The 24,114-nt window shown below is 50.8% G+C and overlaps 1 protein-coding gene across 2 annotated transcripts; it reads left to right on the top strand.

Moving 5' to 3' along the window:
- The first annotated feature begins 1,408 nt into the window (after positions 1–1,408).
- Positions 1,409–22,692, top strand: PURG (purine rich element binding protein G). Of its 2 annotated transcripts, XM_088056225.1 has the most exons (2): positions 1,409–2,244; positions 12,847–22,692. In XM_088056225.1, exons 1-2 carry the CDS (start codon positions 1,414–1,416, stop codon positions 12,943–12,945), a joined length of 930 nt encoding a protein of 309 aa, XP_087912351.1. In that variant the 5' UTR covers positions 1,409–1,413; the 3' UTR covers positions 12,946–22,692. The 2 variants fall into 2 exon arrangements, with proteins under 2 accessions (XP_087912351.1, XP_005532235.2); XM_005532178.3 differs by lacking the exon at positions 12,847–22,692 and having other exon boundaries at positions 1,409–3,228.
- The last annotated feature ends 1,422 nt before the right edge of the window (positions 22,693–24,114 follow it).

Below are 24,114 nucleotides of genomic sequence, written 5' to 3'. Positions count from 1 at the left end.
ATCCCCCCGCTGCCGCTCGGGTTACCCGAGGTGACGCTCACGCGCAGTGCTGCGGCGGCCGCGGGGCATTGTGGGTGTTGTAGTCCCGCGGCCCTGAGGGCCGCGCACCCCCCGGCGCCCCCCGCGCTGCCGCCGCCGCCGATCTCGGCCGGGCGGGGCCGGGGCGGGCCGGGGCGGGCCGGGGAGGGGCGGAGCGGGCGGCGGGGGAGCGCCAGCCCGTGGCTCTGCGCGGCGGGGGGGGGGCGGCGGGGCCGCCGGCTGCGGGCGGTGGCGGTGGCGGCGGCGGCGGCTGAAGGGCAGCGGCGGCGATGGGCGCTGCGGGGTGAGTGACCGGGCGTGGGGAACGCGGCGCTGGGGGGCGCGGAGGGGCCGCGGGGGTAGCGGGGGCAGTGATGGGGCGGGAGATTCTGTGCGGGGGGGCGCCCGGGGGGCCATAGCGGGGCACTGGGAGGGCTGGGGGGCAGCACTGGGAGCGCTGGGGGGCACTTTTGGGGCACTGGGGTCGGTACTAAGAGCACCGGGGGACAGTTCTGGGAACGCTGGGGGGTTCTGGGGAAGGATACTGCGGCACGGGGGGCTCCGGGGGGCAGCACTGGGAGCGCTGGGGGGCAGTTTTGGGGCACTGGGGGGCGAGGGGTGAAGTTGTGGGGGCACTGGGGCAGCAGGTGTGGTGATGGGAGGCACGGGTGGGGCAATCCTGGGGCACTTGGGGGCCAGGGGGGCAGTACTGGGGCAGTTGGGAGGGAAGGGGAGCAGCACTGGGGGCAATACTGGGGACACTGGAGGGGAGCGAAGGCACCGAGGGGCAGCCCTGGGACAGTGAGGGGCCAGGGAGGCAGTGGGGCAGTCCTGGGGGGAGGAAGGAACTGAAGCCTTGGGGGGCACTGGGGCAGGAGATGCAGCCGTGGGGGGGCTCCGTGGTAGTGGGGGGCAGGAGGGCAGTGCTGGGGGAGCCCCGGTGCTCCCCCCCGTGCCCTGGGACAGGATCAGAGGGAGTGATGGAGCGGGAGCACAGCGATACGGGGACAAACCCTGCAGAGGGGAGCTGCAGCCCTGGGAGAGGGGCGAGTGCCCCCCGAAACAGGGCACCATAGCCCACCCCCGTGGGGCAGCTGGAGGGTCTGCGGTACCGCAGGGGCAGGACAGAGGAGTTCCCGGGCAGGGAGTGCTGCCGGGGAGTGCCGCTGGAATCAGGGCTCCCTTGTCCGAGAGCCGGAGCACGGCAGGGAAAGAAGAGCGCCCGGGATCCTCGGGCTGCGATGCTGCGTGCCAGTGGCAGCGGAGAGGGATGCAGGAGCCTTTGTAGGGAGGGCAGCGCCGAGCGGAGCCGCTGCCGAGGAGCTGAGCAGGCCCCTGGTGCTGATGTTGTCATCTGTGTCTCTGTTGTGTATTATTTCCAGCTGATTGGTAAAGATGGAAAGAGGAAGAGGAGGAGGAGGAGGAAGGAACCTGGGAGGCTCTGGCCTGCACAGGAACATTTATTCCCAGTCTCAACAGCAGTACCACTACCCGGCCTCCTCCCAGGGGAGCTGCATGGAGATCCAGGAGCTGGCCTCCAAGAGGGTGGACATCCAGAAGAAGCGGTTTTATCTGGATGTGAAACAGAGCTCCCGCGGCCGCTTCCTGAAGATCGCCGAGGTCTGGATAGGAAGGGGCAGACAGGACAACATCAGGAAGAGCAAGCTGACCCTCTCCTTGTCCGTGGCTGCCGAGCTGAAGGACTGCCTGGGGGACTTCATCGAGCACTACGCCCACCTGGGCCTGAAGGGCGGCCACGGCCACCGGCACGAGCACAGCAATGACAAGGAGCAGCATCCCCGGAGGCGGCCGCAGCACCCGCCGCCTTCGCCCCCCGTGTCCGTGGGCTCCGAAGAGCCGCCTCACAGCGTCCTCAAAACGGAGTACATCGAGAGGGACAACAGGAAGTACTACCTGGACCTGAAGGAGAACCAGCGCGGGCGCTTCTTGCGGATTAGGCAGACCATGAGCAGGGGACCTGGCATGATGGGTTACTTTGGCCACAGCTTGGGACAGGAGCAGACGATCGTCCTCCCGGCGCAAGGGATGATCGAGTTCAGGGATGCTTTGGTCCAGCTGATTGAAGAATACGGCGAAGGGGACATAGAGGATCGCCGGGGGGGAGGCGACGAGCCCCCGGAGCTCCCCGAGGGCACCTCCTTCCGAGTGGACAACAAGCGCTTCTACTTCGACGTGGGATCCAACAGGTACGGCATCTTCCTGAAGGTAAGTGAGGTGAGGCCGCCCTACCGTAACACCATCACAGTTCCGTACAAAGCGTGGACACGGTTCGGGGAAAATTTTATCAAGTACGAAGAAGAGATGAGGAGAATTTACAACAGCCATAAAGAGAAAAGAATGGATGCCAGAGGGGACAGTGGTGAAGAGCAAGAGGGTCTGGAATAGAGTGCATTGGACAATTAACCAAACAAAGCAAGCAGAAATTGGTGAGAGGGACAGACCTATAGTAATTCCAAGTTGCCCCAGTTTTTTGTAAAGTCCTTTTCTGGTAGTTCTTGCTAGCTCCAGTACATGATGTTATAGGAGTCTGGTTGTCATGTTAAACTATGCCCAAAACATCTCCATATGTCTTAGGAAAGGACCAACCTCCCGAGTCCATATGAGTCAGCTGCTTCGAGTGTTGGAGACTGTGGAAGTACGAGTATCAGCACAAACAAAATCCGGCACCCTGACCTTTAAATAGTCTAGAAAAGGCTTGTGTTGCACTTAAACACGATACAAAAGTACCCCCACCCTGAACCTTATGATGAAATGTATCAGTTTCTGCTTATCACCAGTTTTTCAGGACTGGCTTCTGCCCGTGCTCAGTCCAAAGGCCGAGCAGCATTGCCGTAGAGCGTTTATGGCAAAAATCAGCTCCACGCGAATCGCTGGTCTGTGTGTGAGGAGGGAGAGAGGTTTTAAAGTTGGCATCTCCTGGTTATTGAGTTGGAAACAATAGTCTGTTTATGGGTAAAATCTCCATAACTGGTCTGACCTCGGTCACGTGCCGGTGAAGGGCGGAAGATCTGTCATTCATTCCGTAGTTTTGTGCTGACCAGATAACCTGAGTATCCCAGGACAGCGGAGTGCTCAGCCTTCTGAATTAATGGCAGTGAATAATAACCCACTCCTCATCTCCGTGTTCTGCCTGTTAGAGGCTGGTGATCTTTTCTTTTTCTTTTTTTTTTTTATTTTGAATGTATTTTGTCAAAAATTTCAGAAGGTATTTTTGTATTGGGCGTTCCAGCAGGCGACTGTGGAGCGGGTGTTGGGAGGTGGAAGGAATGCTGCGACCGAGGCTCCCAGATGATGGGCTTCTCTCCCAGATTAATGCGGTTCGGGATGTTACCTGTGCGAGGAAAGCATTTGGGTGTTTTCCTCCTCCTGCCATGAGGAAGACCTTTGGGTGTTGGGTGCACCGCTGGATTCTTGTAGAAGGGCATCTCTTCCACGCTCACCCGTGGTGCGTTTTGGAAGCTCTGGTGGATTTTCTGTTGTGTTGATTGTGGGTGGTGTTGGGGAGACAACATCCATGCCCTGCCATCACCGTCTTCCCCCCCTGCTCCAAGCTGGAGCTGTCCTTGAGCGGCTCCAGTCCCGATCTCGCCTGCCCCAAGGTTTCGATGTCATCCTGGAGTCTTTGTGATGTAAATTTTAAATCTCATGATATTAACTCTCTGCCTGCAGGGCAAATGTGTGCAATTACCTGGTTGGGAGGTTGATGAAAGATTCTGTGTTTCTTAAAACATGAATATTTATAATGTAAGGGGCTTGTCCAGCCTTTGGGCGACCAGCTCCTTCCCCCAGAACCAGCGGGAGTTTGATTGAGCTCCAGGTACTTCTAGTAGCGTGTTGCACACCTTTAAGATTGTTTTAAGCAGGCATTACCATGTCTGATCAGATATTTGTAATCACTCAAATTGTTTCATTGCAGAGTGGCCTAGTGTGCATGTGGACCAGCTCTTTTTCCATGCAACCATGACCTGTTTTATGTTTCAACCTTTTGAGAAACATCTTTATCTCCAACCAGACCGTTCATCGCTCTGAGTCTGGAGCCACCTGCACACTGCATGGCCACTCTCAATCCGAATGCTGTTGCCTGTTAATGTCATAATGAGAAAGGTTGGGGAGACAGGGTTGGGAACCAAGAGGATAATCTGGATTTTAGTTTGGGTACTAAAACTAGTCAATCTGTTTTAAGTTTAAAAAAAAGGAAAAAAAAGAAAAAAAAAAATATAACAGCTTGCACCAAAGTCACCAAAGAACCTTTAGGAAAATGTTACAGTTGTGACAAGAAGTAAGAAAGTTAATTTCACTGTTTTAGGTGATTCCCCCTTTAAGACCACATATAGCAGTTACAGCAACCAAGCCTTTGGCTTAGTGTCAAAAACTCCCATCCCTTTCTCCATAGGTTGCTCTTTCAGGTCCCTTTTCAAACCTGCAAGAGAAGTTTTTGCTCCATCACTCGAACAGCCAGTGGACCGCGATGAATCAGCGGGAGTTTTGCGGGGTACTGGTTCATCCTCGCTCTTACTGCTTCGGTCCCAAATGGTTTTAACAGGTCAATTAAAAAAACCCCATAAAACCCCACGTTAAAAGTTAAAAGTACTTTTTACATTCTGTTAGGTGTGAAACCAGAATTTAGTGAATGAGTCGTTGATGTGTACGTTAGCGTATCGCTGACTGCTGCTGCCCGTCACAGTGCCTGAGGTAAAGAATTCACTTCTAGTCCAACAAACCGGAGCTATGAATGTACGAACTTTTTACGCTCTCCTTCCCCTTTCTGTGTGGCATTCCTCCCCTGTGAGCTCGGCATCTCCCATCCCTGCCCGCCTTTGCCTCGAGGGATCGTAGAAGCTCCTTGGTTGGAATTAGCCTGAGTGGCCACGTGTGTTGTAAGTGCTCATGCCTTCCCTGTGTTCCTGTAGTGTTGGTGAGGAAATCGGTCGTGATTGGAAAGGGATGTTTTCTTCACCGTTTTCAAGGGAAAAAAGGATGCAAAATTGCTTTCCTCATTGCTGCCCATTTTTTCAAAAACCCCTTTATCTTTCGTTAATGAATTGGCCTTCCAATGCCGTTAGTTTGTCATAAATATCACACAGGAATCCAACAACTGCTGGCTACCGGGCCGGCCTGGGTTCTGGCACGCTGTTATCCCGTAGGATCCGCTAATGCATTTACTCCCCTGGCACGGGATGCACCTTAGTATCTGAACCTGGATCGGGATCTTCACATTCGTTGCCGATCGCTCGTGGGTAGACCAGCGGCCGTGGGTTTCCATCGCAGTGGAAAACGGCGGTGTTGGCGGATGTTGGGTTGGATGGATAATGGCTTTCTGCGCGGTGGGAAGCAGATGTCGGGTTGGAGGGTGGTAGGGATACACTCGGAGTGTAGCAATGCAAGACTTGAATGGCGAGATATGGAAACGGGTTCCTTTGTATTTTCAGCAGCGCGTCTTCAGCTTCCCAGAGCAGTGACCACGGGGGCTTCTGGTGCCCAGAAGGGCCCAGCGAGATGCTCGGGAACACTGAATCCCTGATGTGTTTTAAATGTTCGTTCCTGACGCCCTGAAACTGCCATGTCCCTTAAACTTGAGAAAACACAAGCTTATTTGCACTAGAAAGAACGGCCAAAAACAATCCTTAGGAGGACAGGGTGAAGAGCACCGGTCTGAACCTCTTTTTCTCATAAGAGAATTTCCTATTCAAGCCCTCACCTCTGTTTCAAAATTGTATGGTCCCGGCAGAAAGTCTGTCCATTGAATTACTAAATCCTAATGCACTTTATATTGTGTAAATAATACTAGGAGCACATTTCTGCTCCCGCTCCGGTAAGGGGATGCTTTGGTAACGTAGTCTAATGCTGAGAGAAGCCGTCTCCTGCATGCACGTGTCTGTTAGAGACCTGTTGATCCTGCTTGGTCCAGCTCTGCTCGTATGTTAGAAGAGGACGGGCGCTGTGTCGAAGGTCCTCTCAAACCACCAAGGGTGGGATGATGATCTGGTTTTTTAAATTGCAGTCTGCAGAGCTGCTGAGTGTCCTCGCCTCCGCCGCCGCAGCGACTCCTCGCCCCTTCTGCAACCGCGGGTCCCCCGTGTTGCTGTTGAGGCTTAAAACCGAGCTTTAGCTTGACAAAGCCGAGTCCAGCAGCTGCCTCGTACCTGGCTTTCCCTGCTGCTGGCACAAAAGGAGGGGTGGTCCCTGAAAAGCTTATCCCGCATGGAAGGGGCTGCGGGGGCTTCCCCTGCCTTGCGGCCGGGGAGATGTTGTGTTGGGTCCGGCCCATGGAGCCGGCTTTCCTGGCAAAGTGCAGAGCTATGGAAGGGTTGGGGAAGCGTTTTGCACTGGTGTGGAGAGGGCGACCCGCCAGGCGCTGCGGGGGGAACGGCCAGACCCTCCCTCGTGGGCTCCTCGCGTGCAGCCTGGATGGACGATGGACTTTACTCAGCGAGAAGCTGCAGTGGTTATTGGTATCTACTCGTCGTCGTAAGTGTTTCTTATCTGTATCTGATATATACCGATTCATATCCACGTATAGGCATTAATATATTTATGTGAGTATATTGTAGCCTGTAGTAGCTCGTAGCGAAATAATCTTATTTATCTGAAGTGCAGTCTGAGGAGGGGACGTCTGCTCCCACCACCGGTCTGGATAAACAAGTTATTCCACCCAGAGCTGGGTGCGAGCCCTTGGCCGCGGCCCTCGTAAGAATTCTGTAGGTTCTCGGCAAGGCTGCGAGGGAAAGCGTAGTTAAAAGAAGGCAAAGCTCTTCCTTGGAGGCGTCGTTGAGGCGAGGTGAGAGCTGTAAAGAGGCGGCTGCCGGCCACGTCGTGTCTCCATGCCATTTTACAACCCCTGGCTCTGCAATTCTGTACTGCCATGTTCATAAAATCCCGAGCAGAAGTATTAAAATCCCATCCTTTATACAAAAAAGAACCCCCAAGCGATTACCAAAATCAATGTCAGTGCTTTTTTTTTTTTTTTTTCCCCAGCTACAGATGTCCTAGTCTGATAATTGCATCATTTTTTTTCCCCTATGGCCTATTGAAGTGACCTAAACTCCCAGGGAAGGGAGCTGGTGGTGGTTAGGAAGCCTTCTGCTCGTGTGACTTGCAGCCCTGTTTTCCAATTCTAGTAATTTTTATAGTAGAAAGGAGTATATTACTGTGTATTTTTATTGGGCGGATTTTGCACCGGGTCAAAAATTACGTCGTAAGCGTTTTCGGTTCCATGGCATTCCCACTTTTGCTGTACATGCACTAGATATATGCCATTTGTGAAGGAATTCCTGAAGAAAATTAGACCTTGGGTTTCATTTTCTATGCTGCTTACTCCGAAATTAAGTTGCCCTTTATTTTTAATGACTTAACGTGTTGTGATGTCTAAAATTCACCTTTGCCCTCCTACCCCTCTGTTCCTTTCAAGTGAAGGTTGTGTTTGAAACGAAGAGTTCATTCAGGAAGGAGCGGAATTAAAGGCTACACCTACATAAGCTGTACCCAAGCAAGGCTGTCGCATCACAGCCTTTGCCAAAATGGATTGTTTTTGCAAAATGATCTGGTCTTGCCTAAAAATGGCCTAATCCTGTCACGGCCACAGGAAAAAAGCCCCGGCTAGGGAACAAGGTGCTTTTGGATTTGGGGGATTTGGAAGAAGCTAAAGCCAGGTCTTTTGCTGTTCTGTTTCTCCAAAACCTGCAGAAGCTTTCATGGGCTGACATCAATTTTTCTTCCTAATATTTTGTCAGCCTGTGTTCAGTTCCCCACCTGCACCTCAATAAAGGCAACAGTATTCTAAAGCATCAAGGTGAAGTAAAATATCAAGAACTCCTGATAGATGACATGGATTAAAAATTGGTTTTCCAGAAATGTCAAAGCATAAATTGAGGTTTTATAAGCCGGATGTCGTTTTGGCATTTCTGTGATGGATGTAATTAGATCGCTCCTTCCCCATGCGGAGGGAGGCATCACGCGGAACCCGAACCTGCAGCCTCGGGGCTCTCTCGTGTGCACCAACTTCTCGAAAGGTGCAGGTGCCTGCTGGCTTCTCGTGTGTGGTGGATGTGGCTGCCTTCCTACTGGCCTAGCCTCAAGGGGCCTGGCTGCCCCCCCTATAAAACCATCATTAACGGCTTGCTAATTCATCTTCTTAATTGCTAGGCTGCACAGAAACGCTTGGAGTGGCACATGGAAATTGCTAGCTCTGCACAGAGTCGAAACTTAAAAAGGCCTGTTCTGTCTTTCAGGGGTTTTAGACCCATCCAACACACCAGTATTAAACGGGGAGGGATAGCGGCTCCTGCCTCGGAGGCGTTGGTTGGACACGCAGACAGTCGGACGGATTTCTTGACCGCAGTGGGGGAAATCCATCCTGCAGGCGGGAGTTTGCATCTGTTCTTCGTCGTGATCATTTGCCACGCAGAGATTAATTGGAGGCAAAGATGGCCCTCGGTGGCGGCTGCTGGCAGCCGGAGAAAGCCGAGGCTTCGTGCCCGGCCCCGCTCGGCACCGCGCTGGCACAACATCTGTGAATTCGTGTGTGGGCACAAATGAACGCAGAGGCGAGGGAGAGAGGAATATTAGAGATATATATGCACAGACATATCGCAAATACTCGTTTTCCCCCCGTTTCCAATAGGTCTTTCCCTTGGAGATATTAAAACGCTATCCATCGTCTACTCTCTTTCCCGTATCGGAGACGTTCGGCGTGCAATAGGAGCGAGATGGGTTTCACAAGCAATATCAACATACTCTACTACTAACCTTAAATCTTTACACTGCAAAGCGCGTGCAACAGAATCTGCATTTCAAAACAGCAGAGAGTATGTGGGATAAAAGACACGGGTTAACCCCAGGCTCTTACGAGTATTCCCATCTGGTCCTTGTTGGGAGCACATGTTGTTGGCACAATGCAGAGGGAGAGGGGGAGTAAGAGCAGAGATAAGTGCTTCCCACCGAGGCAGAGGAACGAAAAGGCAGGAGGGGGCGGAGGGAAGTGAGGACAGGATCCGTGCTCCAGGGAATCACAGAGCATGATGATGGTTTAATCCATAGTAGCAGGAATGGGCGGCACTTTTGACACCAGAGTCCCACAGAGCTGGGGTGGGAGATGCAGAGCCTGGATCCTAATGCTTTACTCAGGGACCAGGGTGATTCTCTTGGGCTGGTTCTCTTTCCTCTTTGGGATCAGTAACACGCTCTGCAAGTGTCTGACCTTGCCGACAAACGCACCGGGGCCAAGCTTGTCCGATGCGTGGAGTTACTGCTTTCACAGCTCGCCCTTTGAGGCTCACGTGGCTTGGCTTTTGGGAGGCCCGTCCAGGAATACCTGCAGCAGCTTAGGGGAGCACACAAGTGTTGGTGGCCTGTAAGGTTTGCTGATGCCATCCCAATTTATGGATGCTTGCGTGTGCTTTTCACCAGAGCCTTCCTCCGCACGCTACATCGGCTGCCTCCCGCTCCAGGAACGAGTGATGGAGTGCTGTGTGTATCCATGGGGCAGCTGCTCTTTTCCATCGCTCAGGAAAAGGCTTGGTGAAGGCTGGAGGGGATCAGAGGGGGAAAGAAATTGGCTTTCAAGAAGCAATCTCGTGCCTGCCTTGGCAAAGGGGTTTGTGTGGTTTCTAACAAGATCCTGCGGATGATCTCCACTTGTACCGCCTTCGCTTTCCTAGGCCTGCCACTCTGAGGTCTGAGGTGCAGCAGGGGTCGGTGTCAACAGCTGTGGAAAGCTGTGCTTTGAACCAGTGAAGTGCTAGAGTAATTGCCTGGGAAAGCTGTCAGTGTGTGGAGCAGGGCCTCCTGATAATGGAGATGGGATCGCTTTGGCTTTATCCTGCCTGTGCCTGTGTTCTCCACCACTAAAAGGGGGTGGACGATACCTCCCTACCTCAAAGGCGTGCGAGAGTTCCTGCGATGATCTGATGCTGATCGATGCCGATGATACCCGAAAGCGAAACAGGGAGAAATTTGGGATGAAATGTAGTGTTTGGAAGGTGTCTGACTCTAAACTTGAATTTGCAAGTGCAAGGGTGCCTCTAATGGTGCATTTCAGGGCTGGGTACAGAGCAAAAAGCATCCATATTTTTCCCAAGTTGAACAACCTGGAAGAAATCTGCTCTTTGAAATCTCTCATGCTGGATATTCCCAGTTTCCCTCCCTAAGCTATGTCACCCTACTTCCTCTCAGATTCTTTTCCTGCTGTCCAGTCCACGTGTCCCTTGCTTCCATCTAATTCTATTGCTCTTTGCCTTACAGGCTGTGCTCTCCAGAGGAGTTATATAAACAATTTGGTTTCTTCCCTGCTGCGGCTCTTACACATAATTAAAGGCTGTTGTCAGGTCTCTTCTGCATCCTTTCCAAAGGAGATAGAAAACCTTCCACCAAGGGTAATTTTTAGCCCTGGTCGTGTTCTTGTTGCTTTCTGATTGGTTTGTTCAAACACAAATGTAAGGAAAGCACTGAGTGACAATACAAGCTCCCTGTGCCAGCATGTTTGGAAATACAGGTTTTCCCTTATGTTCCTCAATCTCCCGGGATTGTATGTTGTCATCACATGAAGAGTCACAGAAATATTGGCATGAACTTCTCCTCAGTAACATTTTTAGAGAGTTTTGTGTGGATCCAGCCAGAGAGGAGCCCCTCCTGTCCCACGCTGTCACCACTTGACATGAATACATGATGTAGATTCATCCCAGCACCATCCAGAAGGGCATTTAGGCATATGACCAACGTGTGTCGGGCAGCTATTTCTTCCCTCCTCTTCCTAGGGAAAAGGCTGGATGTGCCAATGCAGCCCTGGTATTTTTAACATAAATGAATTATCCCTGCTGTTCCGTGTTAAGGGGTGAGCTGGAGCACGTCATGTGCTGGCAGCACGAGAGCAAACCTCAGGGCTCACAGGGAGCCGAGCCTGACGTTGGCGTCGCTCCCACCGCTTCCCTTGGCAACTGGTGTTGAGCAGGAGCCCGTTTGTCTCTGGAAGTTCCCCCTGGACCTGTTGCTGTTTGGCAAATTGTCATTTTTGCTTTGGGCCTGGAGGAGGCTGCTGTGCTGCTGCCTGGCTGGGAAGTACCTGATGTAAAAGGAGTCTCTCTCTCCTGGGAAGCTGGCAGGGGGAATCTAAAGCCGGAGACCTTAGGCTTTGGGAGAGAGGTGACGGAGCAGTGCTTTGGAGGAAATGCAGCTCAGCGTGCAGTCAACAGATGTGTTTTCTCTTTGGGTTGTCTTCATGACAGCTGCTTGTTCTTTCCTTCTAGATGTTTGAACAGTCCTGAGATCTCCATAGGGCTGCCTAGAACAGGAATTTGTGAGGGAACTGAGCTGCCTCCAAGGACGGTCTCTCTCCTGAGACTCCAATGAACATGGCAAAGTGTTTGAAAAGCGGAGCATCGTACTGGTGGCACTTTTTAGAAAGAGTTTTTCCCAGGTAGATGTCACAACAGGGGTGAGCAGAGGTTACTGACAGCCAAGAACAGAGGGCAAGGGTTTGATCTAGTTCTTGGCAGTAGGATTTATCCTAGATTCAACAACTCAGTTAGTGTGCATATCCCTGTAGCAAGTGATGAAGTTTTTCAATTTAAGCATTTCTAATAATCTCTCCCATCCTGGTAAAATTAGGGAAAGAGTTTTTTGGCTGAAATGTTCACCTGTAAGCTGAGAACAGGCGCCATGTTTCACAGGGTGAACCAAACTTGCGTGCCTCTTACCTCAGAGCATAACCCATAAGCTGGCATTTTATTTCTTGCTCCGTCTGGTTTCAAAACCTCAAGGTCACTAAAGCAGCACAGGCAGAAAGCCCTGCAGGGGTTTATACGGCTGAGTGCGTAGGGACATTCTCCTCTCGCTTTGCCGGCAGGGCCGGATCCTGCTTGTGTTGTTCCTTTTCCCTGTTGGATCACCAACAGTTCATGTCTCGTGCATGACCTGGCTTGACGGCCCTAAACCGCTTTTTTTCTTAGAAGTTCAGCATCTTTTTCCTATGCTTTTCGTTATGAATCCCTCTGGAAATGTTGTGCAAAGCCCGAATGTGCCTTGGTTCCCTCCCTCACTGTGCATTTGCTAACTGCTGCAGAAGATGTAGGACAAAAAGATGTGGAGCTGGTTATATTTTCCCCAGACAGTAGTTTTGCTCCGTGTCTGTTTTGGTGTGTCTTGGCCTTAACCATTCCAGGGATCCTGTTCCTCAGCTCCCACGTGCTTCTGCAGCGCTTGCATGGGCGGTGGGGCTCTGGCAGGTGTTACCTCTAGGCTGGGGCAGATGCTTGGGGTGAAGCTGCAGCAAAGCAGGAGTTTTTTAACCCTGCAGTCAGCCCTTCCCTCAGGGATGGCTCCCAGGTGTAGTAGGGTTGCGTGGACCAGTTCCCTGGGGCAGATTTGATCCTGTGCTGATGGCAGACTCCACCGCTTCCTCCGAGCAGCCGGCGCGCACCATCTCGCTTGTAGGCAATGTCTGACAGCTTCCCCAGGGATGAGCTTTGCTGCATCTGCTGTGAGTGCTGCTCTGAGCTCAGGCTCTTCCTTCCCACCACAGCTCAGTGGCATGCCTGGATCCTTTGTTATGTGTAACCTCAATTTGGTTTCTTTGAGCAGTGCCAGGATTTCATTCTCCCCAGGACATTTAAATGGGGTGCAGAGTAATTAGAGTCGCTTTTCTCTGCGTGCGTAATTGCAAATGCTTCCAAATCAGTTTAGGAATCGACCCAGGGGTTTGATGTGGGTGAGTAAATTCAGGCATGTGGGATGAGCGTGCCCACAGCAGAGCGGGCATGAAGATGTGGAGATAAGAGCTGTGCCTCTGCCAAGCTCCTGTCTACTCTCTTGCAGTCCTGTACTGACTCCGGTTGCTGCAGTGGGAGCCACCAGGACCAGAGACCACCAGAGCCTGCCCACGAGACCTGGGTCAAAGTGGCGGCAGACACCTGAGCTAGGCAAGGGACCGCCACCCACAGGTATTGTGTATCCTATTATAACTCAGAGGGAAGGTGTCCACAGCTTTATCCTGGATAAACCACAGGAGCCCAACTCTTTCATCCTTCCTTTTCTGCCTCTTGGACTTTCACCTCTCGCCTGCTGCATCCGCTCTGGATACAGGCATGTCTGTCCTGGGATCAGCGTGTGCCAGCACGCAGTGTGCACGTAATCCTGCTGCATCCCGGCCCCCTCTCCGTAGCAGCATTTATTGCTGGTGTCAGCACAGTCATCCCTCAGCGCTGCCAGGGGTAACCCTTGGAGCTAGCCACTGATAAGTTCCTTCTAGCTGTCTTATTGAAAAAAAAAAGAAACAAAAAAGAGGAGGAGGGAGGTGCTGTAGTCGCCTGATGAACATTTTCATGGATGCTGCCAGCTTTTTACTGTGGGTTACCTTGGTGAAGGCATATTACAGAGACTTTTCTTTTAAAAAGAGCTTAAAGCTGTCTGTTTGGCAGTGCTTTGTGTTTTGTGCTGATCTGTGTGAAACCCCAAGAAAACCCCCAATCCAGAGGTGGTGCCCACTTAACCCCTGCCTGCGGCATCAAGCTGCAGTTTAGCCTGTTGCTTTTGACACCTCTTCCCCGCTCTTAGGAGGCACCTTCTAAAGCTGGGATAACCTCCCTAAACCTCCTTCCTCAGGCTCTTCACAGAGGGAAGTTTGCCCTCTTCCTCCCCACTGTAGCCCTTGAGCTGTTGCAATAGCCCTCTCTCCTTGTTCAAAACCACGCCGGCCTCTTCCTCTCAGCGAGGCTGAAGATGCTGTGCAGAACAAAACAAGCAAGAGGCCACAATATGGGGATTTTTCACTTGCCTCAGCCTAAAAACCAGCCTCCTCCAGGCTCTCAGTCTTCCAAGAGCTTCTCACCTTTCTAGCCAAGCGGTTTGTTTGCTAGAAGAAAAATTGGTAGCTTTGTGCTAGCAATAACTGAAGTCTCCTTTCACTAGCACAGGCATTTTCTCCTTTGAATTCTGTTTGAATGAAGAAACTATTGTGAAATGAGAGCGGTAATATCGGGAAAAGGGAAAGCAGAGTGTTCCTCTGGATAGGGTTTGATACAATTTGAAGCTGCTTGTGGAAGATTGGCTGGAAGGTAAACTGATTTGGGCTAAAAAAGCTGGTGCTGGTAAAGTGTGTTAGTGACTCTTCAGCAGGTGGTCCAAAATAGCTTTTTTATGGTCTCTGACCTCTAGGAAAGATAACCGGATTTTTGATCTTAGATTGAAGGGACAATTTCTGCTGGAAGAGACTTGTGTTCTTTAGAAACCATCCCAGGCTGGCATTTACTGTCAAAAACATTTCATGGAAGCGGACAGAAAACAAGTGAAAAATCACACGTCTGAGTCAACCCCAGGCAAGCCTTGCAGGGCGCTGTCGCTGAGGTAGCCAACCATCCAGAATTCAGGATAGATCCCCGTTGCCACACACCCTTCTGGTGGTCCCTGGCCACCAAAATTCCCCATGGACACCTGTGGAGGTGTGATTAGTCAGGAGCTCCTGGTTTGGCAGCATCCTGGGCTTGATCCATGGGCTGTAGAGGTGTCGTGGCCCCAAGGAAAAGCGTTCCACTCCAACATTCCCGCATTGTGTCGGAGCTGCGGCGCCATAGCAGGTGGTGGCTGCTGAGGTGGGTATTGAGTTAGAGGGGTGCGTTTCCAGAGCAGTGCTTGGTCACCAGCTGTTGTCCAGGACGCCGTGGCTTTTTGATACAGCAGTAAAAAAAAAACAAACCTTTTTTCTTTGAATTTCAAGTCAGGGGCCTGTTTTCTGCCAAGCTACCCCCCACCGTTTCAAATGTATTTTATTCTCCTTTTCTTTCCACTGGTCCCGTTCCGCTCCGCTCAACAGCTGCCGCATTTAATCCCAGAAGCTGCAGTTGGTAGGGAGCAAAGTGATCTCCATATAACCTCTCTCTTACTCATAAGCGTGCATTATGAAGCTTAACCGATGGTAATAAAATGTTTTGCTTTCAACATGCTGTCCCTGTGGTCCAATGTTCCCGTCTTCAGGCTCCATCGTTACGGCGGGGCGATGGATCGGAGCTGTTCAGCTGCTCCCCAGGAACGTGCCTGGGAATGCTGGATGTAGGCCTCATGGATACCCAGCCAGGAGAGATGGAGAAGGTGGAGCAGAGCCCTTTCCGTGGGTGGTGGCATCCCCGGGTGCGAGCAGCTCTTGGAGGAAGATCGTGTCTTGGCAGGCGAGGAAAGAGGCGCTGGGGGTCTTGCTTGGCCGAGACCCAAGTGCAGGTTTTCCCGTCTCCGTAAGATTGTCTGGCAATGCAATCTGGTGTGAGAGCCTCTTCGGGGACCGCGGCGCTACGTAGGGGGAGCGGGAACAGATTGCAGTCCTGCTGCTTGGTCGGGTTTTCTTCATCCCTTTCACAACCACTCTGCGGGTTCATGGCTTTATTTGGCTTCTTGTGTTTCCTGCCTGCTAAAAAAGGGCATTTTCATGCCACCCTGCACGATGGATGTTTCCGTCCAGGCGGGAAAAAGGATGTTTCTCATCCACGTTTAAGTAACTATGCAAAATGTGGAAAGTCTGCTTTAGGAATTTCATTTTTGTTTACACGCCATTGATGCTTTTATTAAAAGTATCTTTTCACATATAAATAATTTAGAGGTCATATGATTTTCCTGCTCTAAACCCAAAGCAGGGATTTCAAAGCAGGGATCTCCAAGCATCATTTCTGTGTCACGGTGGGTTGCATCAGCCCTAGAGCTGTATTTTTGTTGAACAGGATGGGGTTTTTCCATAGCTGAGGTTTACAGTGTTTGGTTTCAAAGAGGAATTTCCCAGACAGAGCCCCCCAGAAGGTATCAGAATACATGGCTTTGTCAGGCAACGATAGCAGCTTTTTTCTGGAGATTGCCATTTTGTAAATAAGCTTCTTCTCGAGCAGCACGGCTACAGCTACGAAAGATGGATGATTATTTCTTCCCAGAATGGGTCTTCCGCTGCAGGATCTGGTTTTTATTGCGATAATTAGCATAGAATTAAAAATGGCCCCTCATCTTCAGCTTGCACTGTAGTGCCTCTGGTACCGAGCAGTCTGGGATGGTGTTTTCCTTGGAAATAGGCTGTGTCTGGGAATCAACTCGGTTCACCACCGAAAACCAGTGCACGGATATCTGCAGCCTCCAATGCAGCAAAAGCCTCCGCCTCCAAAGATAAATTATTGCCCCTAATAAACTTCCAAATCAGTTGTTTTTTGGAGATTGGAAAAGTTGCTGAGGATATTTAGGTGAAAATTTAATGCGGTGGCCGGAACGGGATTTTAAAAATGCCTTTAAATTCTGGAGCTCGGGTTAAAGGTGAGGTCACGGGCAAGCAGACAGCTTTTCCTCCTAAAAAACCTGTAATAGCTTTTCTTTTTAAAAATTTAACAGGATTGCCAGCCCAGGTGGAGGGACAATTATTTAGGATTGTCACACATGGACGACAGTGTATCCGTAGGAGAAGCGAATGCGGCACGACGCGTAAACTTCCTTGTGAGAGCCGTGCAGGAAATTACTGTGCAATTGGACGCGGTGTCCTAGCATTAGATTTATTATCCACTTCCAAATCATCTGCCAAAAATCCTTTCAATCGGAAGGCAGGAAAGAACATGTTATAAAAAGACCTGGGAAAGGAGTCGTTTTGGCACGGGCGTTTTCAGGCTGGTAATTGTCCATGCCCGCAGTGTTTGGGTTTGGTCTCAGCACCGAGGTCAACGCTACCTAAACCAAACGTGATCCCCATGCCAGGGTATGGCACGGGGTGAGATGTGCCAGTCTTGCAGGATCAGGCTTGAATACAACCCTGGCAGATTCTTCCTTGCCTTGAGTCTCTTGCTCAGCAATTGCTTTTAATCCTGCAAGATTAAGGGAAAGCCGTGCTGTGCAAGCTGGCACGCTTTTCCCCCTTGGGGGACTTGTTCCTTGCTGGGTGGCAGGGTCATGGCCGCATCCACGTGTGTGTGTGCATTCCTCAGACTGGATATATCTGTATCTGTCATTCCTGAAGTTTCTTGTCTCGATGGTGGACTGAGATGGTCGCGTTTCCCAACCATGTACCTCGTTGCCCTCCTCACTGCGGGGCACTGCCCGTATCCCACTGCACTTCTCCAGCTCCCACGTCCTTTCCAGGCTCCTTTCTTTCCAGCTGGATGCCTGCAAAGGTGGATCTACATCCCTATCACCTGTATGCACAACCTTGCTTTTTGCGTTTTAAATCCATGGCAGTAATGGAAATAGGTGACCTGAGTTTGTAGCTCTGTTTTTACTCCTGGGATATTAGTGCTGGAAAGCCATCTCCCTAGTGCATGGTCTCTGATGAGAAACATGTCTGCAGCTGTACCTGCATATCCTGCCAGCTCCAGCAAGTCAATACTTTTGACTTGAAAAGATCTTTCTCCATGAAAAGGATCCACACCCACCTTGGACGCACCAGATGTTGCCTTGTGAAACACTTGGGAGAGTTGGTGGCAATGCATGCAGGGCCTGGTGAACCAGTTTGCTATTCTGTGACCTTTTTTTGGAGTGCCTGCTGAAACACAGTGACAACTGGAGGTTCTGCTTTCCCCCTTTCTCGTTTGTCCCTTTTCTTTTGGGAGAAAACACCCTATTTTTGCCAGTGCTGAGCTGCCAAGGGAAGGGGGCAGGAGGGCACTGCTGGAACACGTCCCTGCTTTCAAGAGCCACTTCCAGCCCAGGGTGAGGACTGGGACCAGCACAGTCCTTGGCAGGGAGATTTCCTGCACTCTCTTTCCAGTGAGATTTCCTGCACCCTGTTCCCAGCAAGTGGAGCCATTGCTTTTCTAGCACGAGTGTAAAGGTAGAGCTGGGTGATGGAGCAGTTGGTGGGAAGTGTGTGTTGACTGGGATGAATCCTCCTTTCCCAGCCTCTTTCCAGGAGCGTGCTGATTCAAAGTCCTTCTCCGGAGCTTTTTTCTTCACAAAAATGAAGCGGGGCCATCAGTAACATCAGTGTTTACCAGACCACCTTCGTTGTCTCGTCCTTGCATTCGTTGTCCTTTGACTGGTAGAGTGGTTAAGAGAAACAAGCCAGCTTAATGCATGGTCAGAAAGCTACAATTAACAAACCACAAATAAGTAGGTAAATAGGCTAAGCTGTAAGATAGCGTGTAAGAGGAGGCAGTCTGCCTCTGTAAAGTGCATGATAAGCATCGGCCAAGCTTGTTGCAGACACTGGGCAAGGCTGCTTTCGCTAGACTTTGAGTATCCTAGTTTGCAAAGGCTCGTCAGTGTTCCTAAAGGCTCTTGGTTTTGGAGTGGGGTCGTCTCTTGTTTTCTGTGCGCTGTGACCACTTGCTTCCCGAACGGGTTCGTAGTGATGGACTTAATGGAGCTGTTCTTTATAGTGACCTAAAAGGTGTCAGTCGTTTGCTCGTGTGTGTTCACAAGCTGAGCCGTGGCGTTGCGCGTCCCTCCGCAGTGGTGTGGTTTGAAGCACTTTTGGTGTGGCATGTGCAGTTGCAGTGCTGTCTGTTTTTAATTTTCCCCCCACCCTGGGATGCCCTCCCCGTGTTCCCCCGTGTTTCGGACACTGAACCAAACCGACGTTGGGACTAGCACTTTAAGTACTAGTAGTCACTTTGCTTCGGACTAAACTGAGCACTGCACTTTTGTACGTACTGTTAGCACTGAGTTTGGAACTCTCTTCTTTTCCCCATCTATTTCCCCTCCTTGGCGCAGTGTTAATGACCTAGGGGCCGTCAGAAGAAAATGTTGAGGTGTGTTGGACCACTGTCTGGTGCCTGATTTCCATTACATATCCATTAGCAATTTGATAGTAGGGAGTTTACCTATCCAAGCTTATTTTACGCAACAGAACCAACACCTAAATCACTGACGTCCAGGCAGACGTGGTTGTTGTAAACTTGGAGGTCACCCGGAGCTCCGAGCGCGTGGCTTTTAAAAACACCAAAGATAGGGGAAGGAGAAGTCTCAGAAGGGATTGGGATGGTGCAAGAGCATCTCCTTTCCTCCCAGAACTGAGCGGAGCAGGAGTCGTGGGGCAGACGCTCCCGTGTGTGGTGAGACACCCTGGTGAGTCCAGGGGCCGAGCCCAGTTCAAACCAGTCTGAGATCCTGGTACCAGTAAAGGCTGCGCTCAAGCCATTGCAATAAAAGCCGTCACTGTGCCTGCACTGGGAGTGCTGTTGGGATTGGTCGTGGGCTCCAACTGCAAAAGGTATTTTTAAGTGGAAAAGGTTTAGGAGATGGAGCATAATAGCCCTGAGGTTTGCTGTTGAATTTGGAAAGCGTTGTTAGGAGTTGATCAGCTCTCGTGTTCAGAGGCGGTTCAGATGTGCTATTCCTGTTAAATTCCTGTGGTATTCCCCTATGGAAGGCCAGGGATCAGAGCTCCCTTGCCAGCAAGAAAGCAGCAGGGTAGAGTTAGTAGGAAACATAGTCAGAAATCTCTAGGATTCGAAATGGGATGGTGATCCCTGGGATGCTGAATAACCTGGGTTTTGACGTCCCAAACCACCCACTCCTGACCAATTTGGTGGGGTTTTGCTTCTTTAAAAGCCCCTGTGGATTTTCCATGGCAGCAAATAAATCATGGTGGGTGTGAGAGCTCCGTGTTCCCTTCACACCGGGGTATCCACACTTGGGACTGCTGCTCATCATCCTTGACGAGCCCACAGTCAATCCAAATCCTTCTCTGGCAATCCTCCGTGATGGGAGTTTCTCCCCGGTGACACTTGATGGATAAACCCTGCCAGCACAGCATGATCAGTGTGAATGCAGAGAAGGAAATTAGGTCTTCTCCTTCACTGCTGCTAGCAAGGGGCCGTCATGGAAATAACCTTCAGCAACAAAAAGAAATGGGCGTGTTGGGTTTCCCTGTTGTAGGAGATGGAGGAGTTTTCCCGAACAACTCCACTTTTAGTGGCTGATTTTCCTTCAATAGACCTTCAGGGGCTTGGGTATTCAGTGGCTACCCAAGATGGTTAAAAACCCCAAATCTTTAGCAACCCCAAGTGTTATGCTCTTACATCCTCTATCACTGGATGTAAAAACAAAAATAGAATCCACGCTTTGGGTTGGTTTCGGGTTTTTTTCTTCCCCCCCCACCCGCCCTTGCCCCCTCCACCAAATTACCCCTGCAAATTTAGCTTTAAAGAAATAGCACCAGGCAATGCTGCTGCTCTGTCTGAGCCCCCAAAATTACAGTGGCTGAGGGAACAGCCTCTTCAGAGAGTACCTCGGTGACTCAGAGCCCACATCCTGCTCATTGTCACCAGGATAAAGGCAAACCATTTAGAAAATTCCTGCGCCCCCCTCCCCCCCCAGCAAGCCCACCAGTCTTATTGAGTCCTTGGAAATAAACTTGGGAGAAAGGGGGAAGTGGAACAGGTATTTTTGTCTTGCTTTCCCCGTCAGGTGTAGTTTTTTGTCCCTTGGAGATGGTGTCTCATCCTTTGGGAAGGTGGAATGAAGCATTTTTTCTCCTGCCCGTCACACTTGAGGCCTGAATGCAGATCCTAGCACAGCACCTTTTGCTCTGGAAGGGCCTTTTAGGTGGAAAAAAAAGGATTTTTAGTTGTTTGGGTTTTCAGATAGCTCATGGGAAGCGCATTGTAACAGCACACAGGTGGTGTTTTACCAACCTTTTCTGTTCCTCCAAGAGAGAGAGACTTTTTAATTTACTTCAGTAGTTTAGAGTTCGTTTCCTTGAAAGTCTTTTTGGACCCATGAAAATGTCCTTGAAATGAGTCAAGTTTATCAAAGCAAAATTGTGCACACACCCATGCACTGGCCTGCGTGTTCGTGCTTGTCTCCCTGGGTGTGTATACACATAGAGAAATATATTATTTCCCAAAACATTCCTTTTTTTAATTTCTTTTTTTTTTGGGTTGGTTTGGTTTTTCTGGATTTGTTTTCCCCCACCCCCAGGATATTAACCAAAAGGTGTTTTAAAGTCATGGCATGAAAACTCCTAAATGTAAATCTGAGTACCTTGTGATGCTAATTAACAGGTTTTTTCCTGAAACTTTATGTGATGCTTAATATTTTCCTTAGGAAGTTTTGTTTAATGTTAGATCATTGTTCTGGAGGATGTTGGTCCTACTGGCATTAAACTAATGGAAATAAAATGCATGTGTTACAAGTGTAGAAACGGTGAAGAATTAAGTGTGAGCTTACTGTACGATACTGATTCTGTTTTCAAACAATCTGTTTTGCTGTTCAATAGTTGACATATGGAAATGCCAATGTACTGTAATTTAGCACTTTTCCAACGGACCCTGTTCTCACTACGCCTGAGGGAAGAAGCAGGTTTGGCTCGAGGCTGACTGAACGCAGCCTCTGAACCCATTTCTGCGAGTTTTGGCACCAGAACTGGCCAGGTGAAACTTGAATTGGAGGTTTTCGCATCGGTTCGCTGGCTGGCACAGGGCGGAGCGGGGTGGCTCTTCCATCCCCCGTGGCCAAACCGGGATGATTGTGCAACTTGGTGTGGTGAAAGGTGTCCCTGCCCATGGCAGGGAGGGTGGAATTAGGTGATCTTTGAGGTCCCTTCCGTTCTGGGGTTCTAGGATGCCGTGATTTGGGCGCGGCCCTCGCTGTGGGTGGATGGACTGGTGGCACTGCGCTCCACCAGCGCATCCCCCCGGGAGCCAGGCTGGCACAGGGCTGTCCGAGCTGGGGTGGGAGAGCGTTCGAAATCCGAGGGCAGAAGGGACAGCCCACCAGCCACCCCTCTCCAGCCCAAACCCTCCTTTCCTAGTGCTAACAGGGTGCAAAGTGTTACTTGTCATGTACTGTACTGAAAGGGTTAATTGATCAGTGGCTGTATTGTACTGTATGAAAACTCATGAATTGCCTTGTATTGTTTCTAATGGACTGTTCCATGTCTCCCCACGGCCCATTCCCACGTTTCCCAAAGGACGCGTGTGCTCAGTTAGGTCCTCCAAACTCTCTGGTGCTAACTCCTCCGTATCCGATGGTGCTCCTGCGGACGCTAACTGACCACATGCCGTCCCCGGCTTGAAGCTCACCACGTCTTTCTTGTCTGTTTGTATCGAGTCTCCCACACACACACCCCCACACACATGTGAGAAAAATTAAGGATAAACTTGAATTTGTTTCAAAGCCTCATTGACAATCTAATGTTTTCTATGTCTGCTTTTATTTTGGGATGGTTTTTCTAGAAAGCAGCCCGCCAGCACCTTCGCCCCGGGAGGGGATTTCGTCCTGTTCACTCCTCTGGCATCCGAGGTGAGCTCCTCCCTCGCTGGCTTTTCAGGTTCAGCCACTGGAGGTTGAGCCATCAGGAGCCAGTGAGGAAGAGGAGGTGCAGGTGCCTTCAAAGATGCCCAACCCTAAAAAGCATCTGGGATCCTCATGACTGCACGATCCAAACGTAGGTGGGTGGGCACCGAGGGTCTTGGAGGGGATGAACCCCGCCTTGCTTTGTGGCAAAAATCGGCTTTTAAGGAGAATGGAGGTAGAAATTTAGAGTCCCAAAGGCGCCTCCATCTCCTCCCAGCATTGTTTATCTCTGCTGGCAGAGGAGCCACCTCCCGAGCCTGAGGTTTTCCAGGTGACACACGCCTCGGATGGCCCGAACAGGGCCATCCCCTCCAACCCCCTCCCACCCCCACCCCCCAGTGCGAGCTGCTTTTTGGACAAAATGAAATCTGACTATATTTTATATCGATTTGAAAACAAAGTCTGATATTTACCCCTGTTCTCAACTGAATTTGCATATTGTTGTTTGCCACGATATTTGTTCTGTCTTCAAATAAATTTGCTTACTTGTGTAGTCTTAACTGTCTGCTCGGATTCTTACCCTCAGATTTATCCCTGCTCCAAGGTGCCTGCACCACAGCTCTCCTCTGAGTGCTTCCCAAGGAAGCAAGAAGGAAATTTTTCTGGGAGGGGGAATCATTTCAGGCTGTAAATGTTTTACTCTCCCTTATCTCCCATTCATCTCCCCGGGGCTTTTCAATTTGATGCCCTTTTTTCCCCCAGTCTTCCATCATCGGATCCTTCTATCCGGGTAAGTGCATGACAGAGGAAAGGCTGCGCCTCAGCCCGCTTCATTTGTGAGATTGAATTGTTGCTAACACATTTTATTCAGGGTGAGGCATTTCCGACGGCGGTGTTTTGCATTTGGGAATGGAAGGATTTATGGCTGCGAGCGGCCGAGAGCTCTGGGCATCGGCGTCGGCATCCAACGCCGGCTCTCCCTGCACATTGCATTAGCGAGACGTTGGCATCAGTCACCGGAGACGTCGCGGCGGAAGGCAGTGCCCTCAAAAGGCTGGAAAACCGATTTGCACATGCGTTTCCAGGGAAGTAATCAAATCAGCCAGCAGGTTCAATAAAAGGAATAGGCAAATATTCCAGATTTGCCCGCCTTTGCAAACAAAACCTGTTGCAAGGCTTGCAGGTTTTGGGGTTCCTCCCCCTCCCCAAAACAGCTGTTTGGGGATTAAAATTGTTCCAAGCTGCTGCAGGGGGACATTTTTTATTCCTTAAAAGACACGGCTCTATCTGAGAGGAACATTTCAGGAGAATCCTTGCCATGGTTTGGTCACTCTCCTTTCTTTTGGAATCCATCCCTGTGCATGTGTTACGGTAACAGAGTCCATTTTCAGAGATTCATCCCCCGTCTCCTGGCAGCATTCCCCCTCTCCCTGCCTTCATCCTGCCCTCTGATCCCCCTCTGGCTTTTTTATCCAGTTTATCAAGGTTTTGTAATGTTTTCTGTAATGCTGCTCCTCGCAGTACGAGCAATGCTGCCCATGGTGATAGATGTCACCACGGGAAGGAGGGAGAGGAATCCCGTGGGGAAACGCTGGGAGAAAGAATCCAGGCTTCACAGAGGGTGTACGTCTGCCTCCCATCCACTGCAAAAATGCCATGTCTGCACCCCAAAATGTGTTTTAGGGATCCGTATCCTCATGGCCCTGGGCGATCCGGTGCTCCCCTGCACCCTCATGGGGGTCAGGTGCCCTTGGAGCGGCTCCCACTGGTTTGTGCACCCTCAGCTGCTGGCAGAAGGAAGAACTTGACTGATTTATTTTATTTATTCCCCGTGGGGGTGTTTTTTCTCCCCTCTCTAAAACACAGGAATCCAGCAGTCTTTGAGAAGCGGTGGAT

The sequence above is a fragment of the Pseudopodoces humilis genome, chromosome 6 (assembly GCF_049639895.1).
Source record: "Pseudopodoces humilis isolate 2021_Gansu_Grassland_sample_001 chromosome 6, ASM4963989v1, whole genome shotgun sequence".
Lineage (NCBI taxonomy): Eukaryota > Metazoa > Chordata > Aves > Passeriformes > Paridae > Pseudopodoces > Pseudopodoces humilis.
Note: the sequence above shows the minus strand (reverse complement) of the source record. Positions and strands in the feature narration are given on the sequence as shown.

Coding starts and splice junctions, on each gene's coding strand:
- PURG (XM_005532178.3), top strand. CDS start 1,414: ATGGAAAGAGGAAGAGGAGGAGGAGGAGGAAGGAACCTGGGAGGCTCT.